The sequence below is a fragment of the Lycorma delicatula genome, chromosome 1 (assembly GCF_047948215.1).
Source record: "Lycorma delicatula isolate Av1 chromosome 1, ASM4794821v1, whole genome shotgun sequence".
In the NCBI taxonomy this organism is placed as follows: domain Eukaryota; kingdom Metazoa; phylum Arthropoda; class Insecta; order Hemiptera; family Fulgoridae; genus Lycorma; species Lycorma delicatula.
In genome coordinates, this window is record NC_134455.1 from 375,205,991 (window position 1) to 375,220,047 (window position 14,057).

The 14,057-nt window shown below is 31.8% G+C and overlaps 1 protein-coding gene across 1 annotated transcript in view; it reads left to right on the forward strand.

Annotated features, from left to right (window-relative positions):
- Positions 1-14,057, forward strand: part of LOC142318447 (peroxidase-like) — a 162,913-nt gene that overhangs the window by 133,656 nt on the left and 15,200 nt on the right. Inside the window, exons 8-11 of the mRNA XM_075355032.1 lie at positions 3,208-3,286; positions 5,204-5,349; positions 5,972-6,099; positions 11,335-11,448. Of these exons, the coding sequence (XP_075211147.1) occupies positions 3,208-3,286; positions 5,204-5,349; positions 5,972-6,099; positions 11,335-11,448 (467 nt within the window). The remainder of the gene's footprint in view (positions 1-3,207; positions 3,287-5,203; positions 5,350-5,971; positions 6,100-11,334; positions 11,449-14,057) is intronic.

Below are 14,057 nucleotides of genomic sequence, written 5' to 3' on the forward strand. Positions count from 1 at the left end.
TATGTAACACTGCCAAAATAAAACTTTTGTAGAAGAAGGCTTTAAATATAAAAGTTTTTTTTTTCAAACTTAGAGTAAAATTGTTAAATACATACAGAAAACTAATTTTTAAGTTATTTTTGTAAGAAAATAATGTGATCCGACGTATTAACTACGTTATCAAAACATCTTCATTGCTTCCCGCTTAAATTAATATGACCAGAAGATTATGAAATATTGCTTGACATTAACTTAGAAAACATTCACTTTTTCTATACTTACACTTCATATTAAAGTAATTTACATTATATTTTTGGTTACCACAAAACAAAACGATTCTGAGATGTGAAATCATTCATTCAAATAATTACTTAAGTTAAAAACATATTGAAAACAATTTAAAAAGTTAAGTTAGTCGTGTAAAACGTTAAACAATATTAAATAGAATTAGAGTAATTGGTTTGTATCTTTACATTCATTTAGTAAACCTGCATCTAAGCGTAAAATAGTGCTGGCACATATTTTTAATTTTTAACGTTATTTGTGAAAGGCACTGTAGTTCTAAAACTCAGGCTAAATTCATTTTATAAAACAGGTAACATTACCACATAAATAACTGTAATTTTCTTACCTTATTTGCAGTATAGCAACTCATAACAACCATCTCGATTCTCTTTTGAATTTTAAATTACGTTTGTAAAATTTTCTAATTGGACCCTAAAAGGAAATTCTTTTATTTTATAATACGAGGTGCTACCCAAAAGTTCGGGGAATTTTACCATAAAAATAAAATAGCTTACAATAATTTATAATTTCCACTGTCTCCTTCAAAGTAATCCCCTTTGGTAAGTGATCCCAGCGTTTTTCCCATGATTCCATGCATCCCTGGAAGTCTGCAGGTGTTAAGTGTTCGAAGCACGTTCCGCGTTTCTTCCTGAATCTCTTCATTTGTGTTAAAACGACGGCCTTTCAATTGAAATTTTCTTTTCGGAAAGAGAAAAAAGTCGCACGGGGCAAGGTCAGGCGAATAGGGTGGTTGGGGAATCACTACCGTCTTTTTGGAAGCCAAGAAATTCCGAACGACTAGCGTTATCATGGTCCAGAACCCAACTGTTGTTACCCGACAGATCCGAACGTTTGCGCCTAATGCTTTCACGTAACCGCTTCAAAATTTCACAATAGAACATCCCATTGACAGTTTGACCAAGAGGAACAAATTCCTTATGGATAATGCCTTTGATGTCGAAAAAACCAATCATCATGGACTTCACATTGCTGCTAAGTTGGCGTGCTTTTTTTGGCCGCGGTGAAATTGGCGACTTCCACTGTGACGACTGCTGCTTAGTTTCAGGGTCATTCCCGTACACCCATGCCTCATCACCGGTTATGATGTTGGAGATGAAGTTAGGGTCATCTCTTGCTGAATTTTTCAATTCACCACAGACAGCTACGCGATTTTGTTTCTGATCGCTGTTCAACAGTCTTGGTACGAATTTTGCAGCAATGCGTCTCATGTTCAAATTGTCCGACAAGATGCGTTGCACGGACCCATATGATATTTGTACGATTGCACAAACATCATGGATTGTTTGTCCACGATTTGCAACAATAGCCTCTCGCACTTTCGCGATGTGTTCCGGTGTTGCGCTTGTCTTCCTGAACGCTCATCATCATCGACTGTCTTTCGTCTATCTTTGAATCGTTTGTACCACAAAAATTTTTACTTTTACTCATAGCATTGTCACCAAATGCTTCCACAATCACGCGATGGGTTTCTGCGCCGGTTTTTTAAGCATGAAGCAAAATTTGATGCAGATTCTTTGCTCTTCAAAATCTGCCATTTAGAACTTCGCCGAAGCAGTAAAAAACTACGTTACACAACCGCACGAAGGTCAACAATGCAGCCTTTCACCGTCACAGCTGTTGGAACACTGATTCACAAAGAGTACTGTTAGCCACATCTAGAGGCAGCAGCTTGTATCAGCAATGGTTCGCGCGCGAATTTCCCCGAACTTTTGGGTAGTACCTCGTATAATTCTCCATAATTAATTAATTAGTATTCCACTTCCTATTATGGCGAACATCATATCCTTATACTTCCGTGTCAGTATGTGGATATAATTACCAAATCATCTAAGCGATGATTTGGCTTTGAATAATAATAGCCTTATAAATGTTTTTCCGATAAAGTAGAAAAAGACTATTATTAATAACCTAATCTTCCAATACTTTCACCAAATTTTATGTTGTATTTCACCAACTTTACTTCTATCGAAAAATGATAATTACCGTTTAAATCTGTTTCGAATAGGAATTGGCAATCTAGTTTTATTGTTGCTTTTATAGAATTTAATTTCATTTGCATCTCTTTTTATTATTTTTGTTATTATTATTATTATTTTACTTTTAGATTTATGTAGTTTTTAATTTATTTTAATTTTTAAGTATCGATCGATTAGTGTTTGATTAAGTTGTAAGAAATAAATCCCCATTTGACATAAATTATCGTTAATCGCTTAGTTAAAAGGCGGGATTTATAATTAAGAGGTCAATTACGGTGGAAAATAAAAAATTGGTATCGAATAAGTACTATTCTTGAAATTAAATTACACTCGCTGAAATTAAATGGAGACGAGAACAATCATTTATTACAGACTGTAATTTACTTTTTTAAAAACTGTTTTTTTTTCTACCTAGAATCATGATATTACTTATGCCGTATTACATTTATGTGTATGAAAAAATATTTTTAGTTTGTGCTAAGTAGAATGGATTGATCCTCTTTACTTTCTTCCGATTAATTTAATCCGAAAAAATTTGATGATTTAAGAAAGAAAAACCTGTAAGTAAAGAAGTAATTTCACAGTTGAAAGAAATTATATGGTTCAAAGATAGTTCAAATCAAAAAATTTAAACCTACCATTAAATAAATTTTAAAATGTTATATTTAATAAAGTTGTAAAACTTAAGTTTATATAACAACTCATTAATGTTTTCCAGTTTTTCCGACCACCAGATTACATTATTATCCATATCGTTCTCATTTTTATACTGCACTTATTGTCTAATTATACTCATCACCCATCGTTTATTTTACTAAACGTAAAAAGTTTTCTCCAACTAAAGAACATTAACATTTAGTTACATTGAAATAATTTAAGTCAATTTTAAAAGGGAATTGAAAACTGCCATATTTTTTATCTATTAAATTTTGACTTTTTTCAATAGGTTCAAAGGTTCCATACAACACTTTAACAGGAGTTATCGATGGAAATACTGTATATGGCGTCACAGAGGAATTTGGCAGGTAAGAAATAATACGTAGCTGAAACTAAACATAATTTTCCTTTTAATAATCAATAAACTCATCCAAGGAGTTAATAAAGGATTTTTATACTTATTAACGCACTGATACTGTATTGTACAACCGGCTCTGTTATCAATTTTGAGGCTCTAACATCGCCTAAATCCTTGAAAATTACAATTCTAATACTTATGTATGATATGTTAAATGTTGAAAAAATAAATGATAAAAACGATTTAAAATGAAAAAATAAATAATAAAAATCAAATCAAATTGGTATATAGAAAGATGACTTATATGAAGTGATATTCATTTATATAGCAATTTATGTTGTGGATATATAAAAGAGTATGCATCCACGTTTACAAACACATTTAATGACAATAATAATTGTTAACATTAATCATTGCTTTGTTATTTAATTTAATCAAATCAATAAATTGTCTTAAGAAATATAACAAAGGTTTTATTACTTTGCCTCCGATTTTCTATTTTTTATTCTCAAAGAATAAATAAATGTTCCTTTGTCTTTTTCAGAATTAATTTTTAAAATTAAACTGGTAATTTAAATTAAAATTAGAATTTCTTTTTTAGAATTTGTATTATAAACAATTTAGTTACAAAACGTACACTGTCAAAAGAATACAATTATTCTGAATTTATTTTTCTTATATTTACATATTACCGGGTTAGTCTAGTGGTAAAATAGTTATCGAAAATCACCTGTTTAACAGCTGACGTTCGAAGTTGAAGGTTCTGAGGTTCAAATCCTAGTAAATGTTACTTATTTTTATACGGATTTGAATACTACCGGTATATTTTGGTGTTTTTTTTTTTAACCTATGGGAACACCATTAGGTATTGCTTCAGAGGATGAGATGAATGACAAGTGGCGTGTGAAAATCCCATTTCTGACCGGAATTCGAACCCGGGACTTCCGGATAAAAGGTCGAAACACTACCATTTGCACTACGGAAACCGGCGTATTTTGATGGTTTTTCCCCTGCCTTTAAGCATGAACACGGTTCCAGGAAGTGTGTTTGCCTCTAGTCGCTAGACGAGAGAAACCCCCGGTCCGGCTGTACCGTTCCCGGCCTCCATCAACCAGCAACCAGGACTCGGTCCTTTGTGCTTCGCCTCTACCGGGGACGGGTACACCCCCGAAGGGACGGCCCCGCCGGGACTCAGTCTTTTAGCTCATGGGTCCGAGAGTCCCCGCACTTCATCATCATCCTCCACCCGTGCAAGTACGGGCGAACCGCAGCTCCGTAAGGAGCTGTCCCTCACCCCCTCGCTTCCCGATATTTCATTTGCAGTATTCCCGACACAAACCCCCGTCACAGTGTCGAAGTTCACCGAATTGCGTAACATCGTTCCAACGATGGTCTCCACCTCGAGATGCCCAGTTACGGCAGTATAGTCGCGGGGTTACTCGTCCCACCGCGGGCACTGGAATATCACGTGTTCCGGCGTGTCCAACTCCCGACAATAGGGGCAGAAGGAGTCTTCAGCTCTTCTATTTTGGTGGTTTGGATTCAATTAACCATACGTTTCAGGAATGTCGCTCAGTGAGTCTGTACAAGACTCATTTACACATCATACATGCCACTTTCATCTCACTGGGTTATGGTGTTACTTATTGTTCACTCATTGAATAGATTGCAATGTACATCATAAAAATTAATGAAATTTTTTTTTAAATATTTACATATTAAGAAGCATATCCATTGATTAGATTTAAAAAAAAAAAATATATATATATATATACATGTACTCATTTATATTATGTATTATATTCCTCTATGTAACTAATAAAACATAGCATCAGTCTTTTTGAAAAAGTGATAAATTTGCATAGCATAAAGAACAAACAAACAATTAAAAAAATAGTGTTTTAGTTGAATGTTTTTAATTTTTCAGGCATCTTCGTTCAGGTTACAATGGCCAGTTAAGGATGAACCCTGTGTTTGCAGAATTTGGTCTTAAAGATCTCCTACCTCTTAAACTGGATATTCCTGATGAAGGATGTACTCGTACAAACGGCTCACAGTTCTGCTTTGAGGCCGGTCAGTCTTACAGGTCACTTACAATCATAAAGTACACAAATAAAACGAAATTTTATATAATAACCTGAATGCATTTGTTCTTTTGCTATTTATATTTTTAAATTTCTGAAAAAGAATTAAGTAAATTTGAATTTAACCTTTTTTTTTCAAATTTCTTGTGAATGAAATATTAATTTAAACAAAACCAATCATATTGTTCAAATTACAAAATCTGTGCAGTTACAACTGTCAATCACTCAGACTAGTCATTAAAATGATTATCAAATTCCATTAACTAATTATGAACTGGAATTAATTTCTAAATTTTTGTTTGATAAACATTTCAAAATTAACTTGGAAGCTGATTTGAATTACTCTGAAAAAAAAATACAGATTACACTAATTAGCACAGAAAGAGAAACACTACTTTATGATTAAATAACTCAAGTTAAGATCATCAGCATTCAAATACTGCCAGCCATATTTGGAGAAAAAGTATGATGTAACACCAGAAAAAATGTAATAAATCAAATATTTTTAATAACTTTTTCTAGATCTATATATACTACTGTTGTGGGAAGGTATTTCAGAAATATGATTTTGGTAAAGAATCACATTGACAGTTCCTTAATGGTTTTAATAGGTGAGATCCGAGTGAATGAACAACTTGTACTGTCTTGTGTGCATACTTTGATGGCTCGAGAACACAACAGGATAGCTGAAGAATTATCTCGCATTAATCCACACTGGGATGACGAAACATTATATCAGGTAATTACTATTATTATTAATGTCATAATTTTGTGTTTTCTAGGATAAGAAAAAAATAAGAGTGATGATCTTTAACAAAATTACTATTCCAGTGAAGTTTTTCAAGTAGAACATAAGTTCTACACACATAACACACTTTTCAAGTAGTTTTATCAACAGAAGTCTCAGATTTGAGTTATAATTTTAAGATTTTCTTTAGGAGCTAATCTGTTCCCATCTTCTTTTTTGCAGCAGTTTAGGAGAATAGATAATTATTTAAGGCAGAATTATTTAATTAGATCAAGTGGTAAATTTTTTTAGTAGCATTAAAAATTCTTTTAAAATCTTACAAATTGTTAAACAATTCTTAGTAAATAAAATGAGATCTTTTAATAAAAGTAAATTATTTAATCTGAAAATAAAAATTAGTAGCATTAAGACTACTTCAGAGAAGGTGTCTGGTGGGGTTGTTCGAAGACCTGAGATTATAATGCCAGCTTCCCAGTTATTTTGGTTTTCCCAAAGAATAAAAGCATAAATTTGTTCTCTATACAAGGAAATACTTCAGATTAAGGAGGAAGGTCTATAAATACAAGCAGTGAGTTGGTCTACAAGTTGTGGTAAGACAAGATGAGGATGGGATGTGGTGAGCGTATAGGTGGATTCCTAGGAGCAAATGGAAAGAGTAAATCTGGGAGAGCCTAATATCAGAGTGGTGCTGGTGTGCAGCTTTACTTGGGTAACAGGTCTTTGGTTGTTATTATATAATGTGCTGAGAAACAACAAAATAAAATATTATTATTATGGGTGTTCTAGTTAATGAATTAAAAATATATTTTTAAAATTTTAATAGTAGAAGGAATAATTAGGCTTTACTTCAATAATCCCTAGAGAAAAATGTCATGAATTAATCCTCACCAACCAAAAACTGGAATATCATTTTAACTGTCTGTCGCTAATCTAATCTTTATTTTTTTAACACTCTAAGTAACTTTTTATTAAAATATATTTCCCCCACCATGACACATGATTACTTTGAAGTAGTTCTTAATTTCTTTCTACTCTTTACTAATCTTTTAATGTTGATAATATCCATCAGTATTTAATTTTGTATTTAATATAATGCATATGTATTTAAAATCAGTGCTTAATAACATAAATTATAAATATGGCTATTTTCTCTGTAAAATGAAATGTATATATAAAATACAATGTAAGTAAGCTATAATATTTATTAGTCAAAAATTTGTATCACTTCAAAAATGTTTAATACCATCTAATCAAAACCTAAGCCAACAATGATTGTTTACATCTTTATGCCTACAAGTGCCCATGATGATGATGAGGTAGAGAGTGTACACGAAGAAATTGATGAAGCAACTAAAGACATAAAAGAAGATGAAATCTAAATAATAGCTGGAGACTGGAAGGCAAGCATTGAAAAAGCCAAGGAAGGAAATATTGTGGGTGAATGTGGGCTGAAAAAAAGGAATGTGAGAGGAAACCAAAGAAAATGGAATTTAGAGAAGCTTGAGGAAGAGGAGGAAAAGAAGATTTTTGAGGAGGACATCGCAATCAGTCTGAGTAAAAAAGGTAAGGTAGAAAATATAGAAGAAGAATGGGAAAATGTTAAAAAGTAAATTCTTAAATCAACAGAAGCAAACTTAAGCAGAAACAAAGAGAACTGGTAGAAAACCAGATTTATCAACTGCAATATATCCTGATATATTGCTGATAAATGAGCATAGAAAGTACAGGGTGTCCCATATAAAACGCAACCCAACCTTATATTGGTAGGTATTGAAATAATAAAAAGGCATGTGTAAATGTAAATGTAATTTTTATTATTATCATCCATTACCTTACATTTAGAGTAAATGTTGGAAGTGGCCGCCATCTTCTTGAATACAAGCTTCAATTCTTTTTACAGCGTTTCTTGCAACTTTTTTCAAAGTTTGTGACTGGATATTTAATACAGCTTGTTCAATATTGACTTTCAATTGTCCAAGTGTTTGTGATTTGTTGCTGTAGGCTTTTTCTTTGAGGTAACCCCATAGAAAAAAATCCGCCGCAGTCAAATCTGGAGATCTTGGTGGCCACAAGCCTCGACTGATAACACGATTACCACAGAATTCCTCAACGAAATCAGAAGTTGAACCTGGATAGTGCGATGTCGCATCGCCATGTTGTAGCCAGCAGTCTTCCTCTTCCAAGAGTGCAATGAACTGAAATAAAATATCCTGATATCGTTCCGCATTAATGGTGTACTCGAAAAAAATAGGACCGATTATTTTCTTTCGCGATATCGCGCACCACACGCCCAACTTCTGCGGGTGTAATTGTTTTTCGTGACAAACGTGAGGATTTTCAGCACTCCAAATTCTACTGTTTTGGCTGTTTACGTAGCCATCCAAATGAAACCGTGCTTCATCTGTGAAAAATAACGAATCCATAACATTAATCCCTTCGCGCAGAAATCGACGGAACCGTTGACAATATTGTAGCCGTTTTTCTTTGTCGGGCTCAAGAAGTCGATGAACCGTTTGAATGCGATAAGGTCGTAATTGTAATCGTTTGGTCGCCCGATGAACAGTTGATTTAGACAAATTAATTTCAGCAGACAAACGTCCGATCGATTTATTTGGCGAGGCGAATAATCGGTCTTTGATTTCACTGAGTGTATCTGTATTCAACACTGACGCAGATCTTTTATGTTCCTTGATATTAACAGAACCGGACTCTCTAAATTTTGCGACTAACCTTAATACTGATGTTTTGTTAGGAGCCGGTTTATCTGGGTACTTATGGCGAAACAAATCTTGCATTCAACCGCTAATTTCGTACTGAAGTACGACTCGACAATGAAAACACGTTCATCTAGCGAAAACACCATCTTGTCTCTAGCAATACACTGAACGTTATGATTCCATTGCTGTTACTATCGGTAGTGTTCTACTGCGTCGCCGCGATGTTCAGATATTGTACGAGTCCATTTCAGTAACGAGTAGGGGAGTAAGCTTGACTTTTGAAATTTCATGGATGAGTGATTGATGGGTTGCGTTTTATGTGGGACACACTATATAAGAATGCTAATGTGAAGAAGGTTAAAAAGGAACTACTGACAATTAAGAAATACGAGTACTATAAACAGGAAGTGTCAATTATCAAAAGAAGAGTGGATTAAAGTAAAGTGGTCAGAAGTGGAAAGAGAAATGATCATTGGTAAGTAGACGGAGCATATAGAAACGTTAAGAAGAATTTTGTGGTACACAAGTTAAAATCTAATAATGTGTTAAACAAAGATGGTAAACCAATTTATAATATGAAAAAAAGATTGATAGGTGGGTGGAATATATTGAAGAGTTACACGGAAAAAATGAATTATAAACTGGTGTTATAGAGGAAGAAAAGGAAGTTGAAGAGAATGAAAAGGGAGGTACAATACCAAGACCTGAATTTAATAGAGCATTAAAAGATTTGAATAGCAGAAAAGCTCCTGGGATAGACTGGATACCTACAGAATTACTGCACAGTGCAGGTGAGGAAGCCATAGATAGATTATACAAACTGGTGTGTAATATTTAGAAAAAAGGGAAAGTTCTATAAGACTTCAAAAAGAGTGATATTGTCATGCTACCAAAGTTAGCAGGAACAGATAAACGTGAAGAATACAGAACAATTACCTTAACTACTCATGCATCAAAGATCTTAACTAGAATTCTGTGAAGAAGAATTGAGAGGAGACTGGAAGTGTTATGAGAAGACCAATCTGGTTTCAGGAAAAGTACAGGGAAAAAGGAAGCAAATTTAGCACTCAGATTAATGGTAGAAGGAAGATTAAAGAAAAACAAACCAACATATTTGGCATTTATAAACCTAGAAAAGGCATTTGATAACGTAGACTGGAATAAAATGTTCAGCATTTTAAAATATTTAGGTTTCAAGTATAGAGATAGAAGAACAATTGCTAACATTTACAGGAACCAAACTGCCACAGTAATAATCGAAGAAGATAAGAAAGAAGTCGTAATAAAAAGGGGAGTCTGACAAGGATGTTTTCTATCCCTCCCTGTTACTTTTTAACCTTTACATAAAACTAGCAGTTAATGATGTTAAAGAACAATTTAGATCCAGAGTTACAGTGTAAGGTGAAAAGATAAAGATGCTACGATTTGCTGATGATATATTAATTCTAGCTGAGAGTAAAAAAGATTTAGAAGAAACAATGAATGGCATGGATGAAGTCCTACACAAGAACTACTGCATGAAAATAAACAAGAACAAAATGAAAGTAATGAAATGTAGTAGAAATAATGTGATGGACCACTGAAAATAAAAATAGGAAAAGAAAAGATTACAGAGGTAGAGATTTTTGTTATTTGGGAAGTAGAATTACTAAAGCAGGAGTGATATAAAATGCTGAATAGCACAAGCTAAACGAGCCTTCAGTAAGAAATATAATTTGTTTACATCAAAAATTAATTTAAATGTCAGGAAAAGATTTTTGAAAGTGTATGTTTGGAGTGTCACTTTATATGGAAGTGAAACTTGGACGATCGGAGTATCTGAGAAGAAAAGATTAGGAGCTTTTGAAGTGTGGTGCTGTAGGAGAATGTTAAAAATAAGATGGGTGGATAAAGAATCAAATGAATAGGTGTTGTGGCAAACTGAAGAAGAGAGAAGCATTTGAAAAAATATAGTTAAAAGAAGAGACAGACTTATAGGCTACATATTAAGGCACCCTGGAATAGTCGCTTTAATATTGGAGGGACATATAGGTGGAGAAAATTGTGAAGGTAGGTAACATTTGGAAATGTAAAACAAATTGTTAGGTATGTAGGATGTAGGGGGTACATCCCCCTACTGAAATGAGTACAATTGAAAATTACAGTTGTCTTTTGAACTTATTTTATTTTTAGTTGTCTTTTGAACTAAGTTAAAGCATGGAACTGTAACGCAGAAAGGAAATAAATTAGAAATGAAGAAACAAACTAGAAAAAAATTTCTAAGCTTTAACAATTGTTGGTGAAATTAGTGAACACATTATAATAACAAATCCAGTAGTAGAAGTTTCACTCACAATCAGCCCAAAGAAAACTATGTAAAAATAAAATAAAAACTAAAATTTAAGAATGGTTTAATTTGAAAAGATAAATACACAAAACAAACAATAAATCTGAAATATGATTTTTTTACCTTTGTTTATTATTTTATGAATTATTTGTAATTTATTTACTTTATTTTAAAACATTTTAGGAAGCAAGACGAATAGTAATAGCAGAAATTCAGCATATTACTTTCAATGAGTTTCTTCCAATCATCTTAGGAAAAGAAGTAATGGAAAAGTTTGAGCTCATACCCCAAAAAGAGGTAAGGATAGCTTATGAGTATTTACAACTCATATTATACGTATTAATTTATTCTTTACTATTTCTGTAATAAATCAACATTAAAGTTATAACATACTACATTCATTAGCAGAATTAGTTGATAAAACTGTATTAATTTTATTTTTTTATTTGTATGTCTGATAAATAATGTTAATAGCTAAACCAGTCAAATAAAAGAAATACTGGTGTTTAGAGAAAATGTTCATAATATACTGAATTTTTTACACAGATGTTTCTTATATTTTTGTAATCAGAATTAAAAAATGCAGTCATTTCAGTAGGGCTTTATCATCTGTGCTGGAAAATTTTTATTGAACCTTGTTTGATTCAGAAGAATAATTTATTGATGTCATATTTACGTATGGCATCAATAAATGCTCTCAAATTTAAGTATATCATTCAACAAACAATAAACAATACAGTACAAAATAACTATAAGGGATGCCCATATATATAATCTTTCATTTAAAACTTTTAAAAATCTTTGAAAATATAAATGATATTGACCAGTATTTATTAAATCAGAATTATCTTCTTTGTTTGTAAACCATGAATGCACTTTAATTTTAAGGCATGTGAAGCATATTATAATATTCATGCACACATTTTATTATAACTTTCATTATCCATTGTATGGTGAAATAATACAGTTACAGAACAATTATAAAGAAGATATCATCCCATCCACTGCTATATCTAGTTTTGAAGTTTAGTGTCTCATTTTCTATCCAACTAAAGATTACATACGAGGATCACACACAAGTACCTAATGTCAGGGAGACATGCACCCCTATGCACACAATGCAACTGCCGCATGACTGTGCACCACATTCTCATAGACTGCATATGTTATGCGGCATTGCGTCGTAAATTTAATCTACCCAGAAACATCCGTGTATCTTGTACAATAATAACAAAATTTTGAACCGGATGTTTCTATTTTTTGCGTAGTACCAGGTTACTGCAAAAAATGTAATATTATCATATATATTTTTATGCTAGAAGAGTTTTTGATAATTTTTTTCCTTTACTTTCAATTTTGATTTTTTTGGTTCTATGTCTTTATTTTTATTATCCGAGAAGGGAGCCTTTTGCACAACCTATCGGAATTAGGTAAGTTTTATATAGTTTCTTTTTTCTATTATTTTAACTTTTATATTTTAAAGACTCCGTCTGCAATTATAGTTTTGAGTTTTATTTCAGTTTTTTGACTTTTGTTTTAATAAATTTTTATTATATGATTTGTATTAATTTTAAACCTGATAAGTTTTATTATTTTAGAGTTATTTTACCTTTTTATTAAAGAAAATTCCAGGCGATGATAACGCACAGGCGTTTTTCGCCCCCAAACAAAAAAAAAATAAAGATTACATTTATAGTTTTTATTATTATTAATGTAATAAATTCAGAAAAATGCTCATTAAGTATACATTATACTCCAACTGCATACTGTTTTCAATATTATCAGCAGTGTTCAATGTTTCTTTAATCATGGTTTTTTTTTATTATATACTATCAAATTTCTAATTACTCAGACATCCTTACCTATATTATATGATGTGTTTGTTTCATTATTGTATTTCATCCTATAATTTTTTAGTTCTGTATTATTAATTTTTTTTTAATGTTCCTCACAGCCTCTTTCTTACTACTTAGCTATAACCTAGAATCAGTTCTAATTCTGTCTGTATTTATAAGGCTATCAATAATTTGTTCAATATTATTAATGGAGACTTTTCTTCTATACTATCTATAACCACATTTGAAGTGCAATCTTGTTTCTATTGTCCTGACCAAAATGGACAGATATAATATATTAGTCAACTGTATTTAAGTTTATAGCATGTTAGAAATATATGAAACAGATATATTAATCTGTTTCAGATAATTTTACTGAAATTCTGGATCTTTAACTGAAAATAACTTTTCTACAGATCTTCTAAAGTACTTAATTCTGAAAATTTTTCTGTAAAACAATCAATAAAACTCATGCTACCCGGAATAAATAAGATGTGCTTTCAATATCAGTTTACAAAAAAAACAACATTAATACTTCATAAATTAATTACTTACAAAAATTAAACTTTTATATCAGTTGTTCCCTAACTGACTGAATGAAAATTTCAGCTCGGTATATTTCAAATGAGGATGACTGCATTATCTTACATTCTTCAGTTGTTCTTGAATTCTTTGACAGCAATCTTGATTCTCTGTGAAGTTTATTTACATTCTCTGACTTTTGGGCATCTACTAACACTTGAATATATTGCCACAAAAAGAAAGAATTAATATTACATAAATCATATTAAATCAGGTAATCTGGCTGACAATTGATCTTTTCCAGACTAGAAATGTTCTATTCAGATAATGGAATATAGAGAGAAAAAAATGCGTTAATGCTCCATCATGATGGAAGTATACGTATGTTCATGTCAGTAGGAGGATGTCTTTTAAAAGTTTTATCTCATTTTAAAAATAATTAATACTCATCAACCTGAAATTTTATGTTATACTCATAATTTGTGAATAGTTACAAAATGAAATAAAATATGACAATCACCTTTTGCATAAGAATATAATATTAAACTG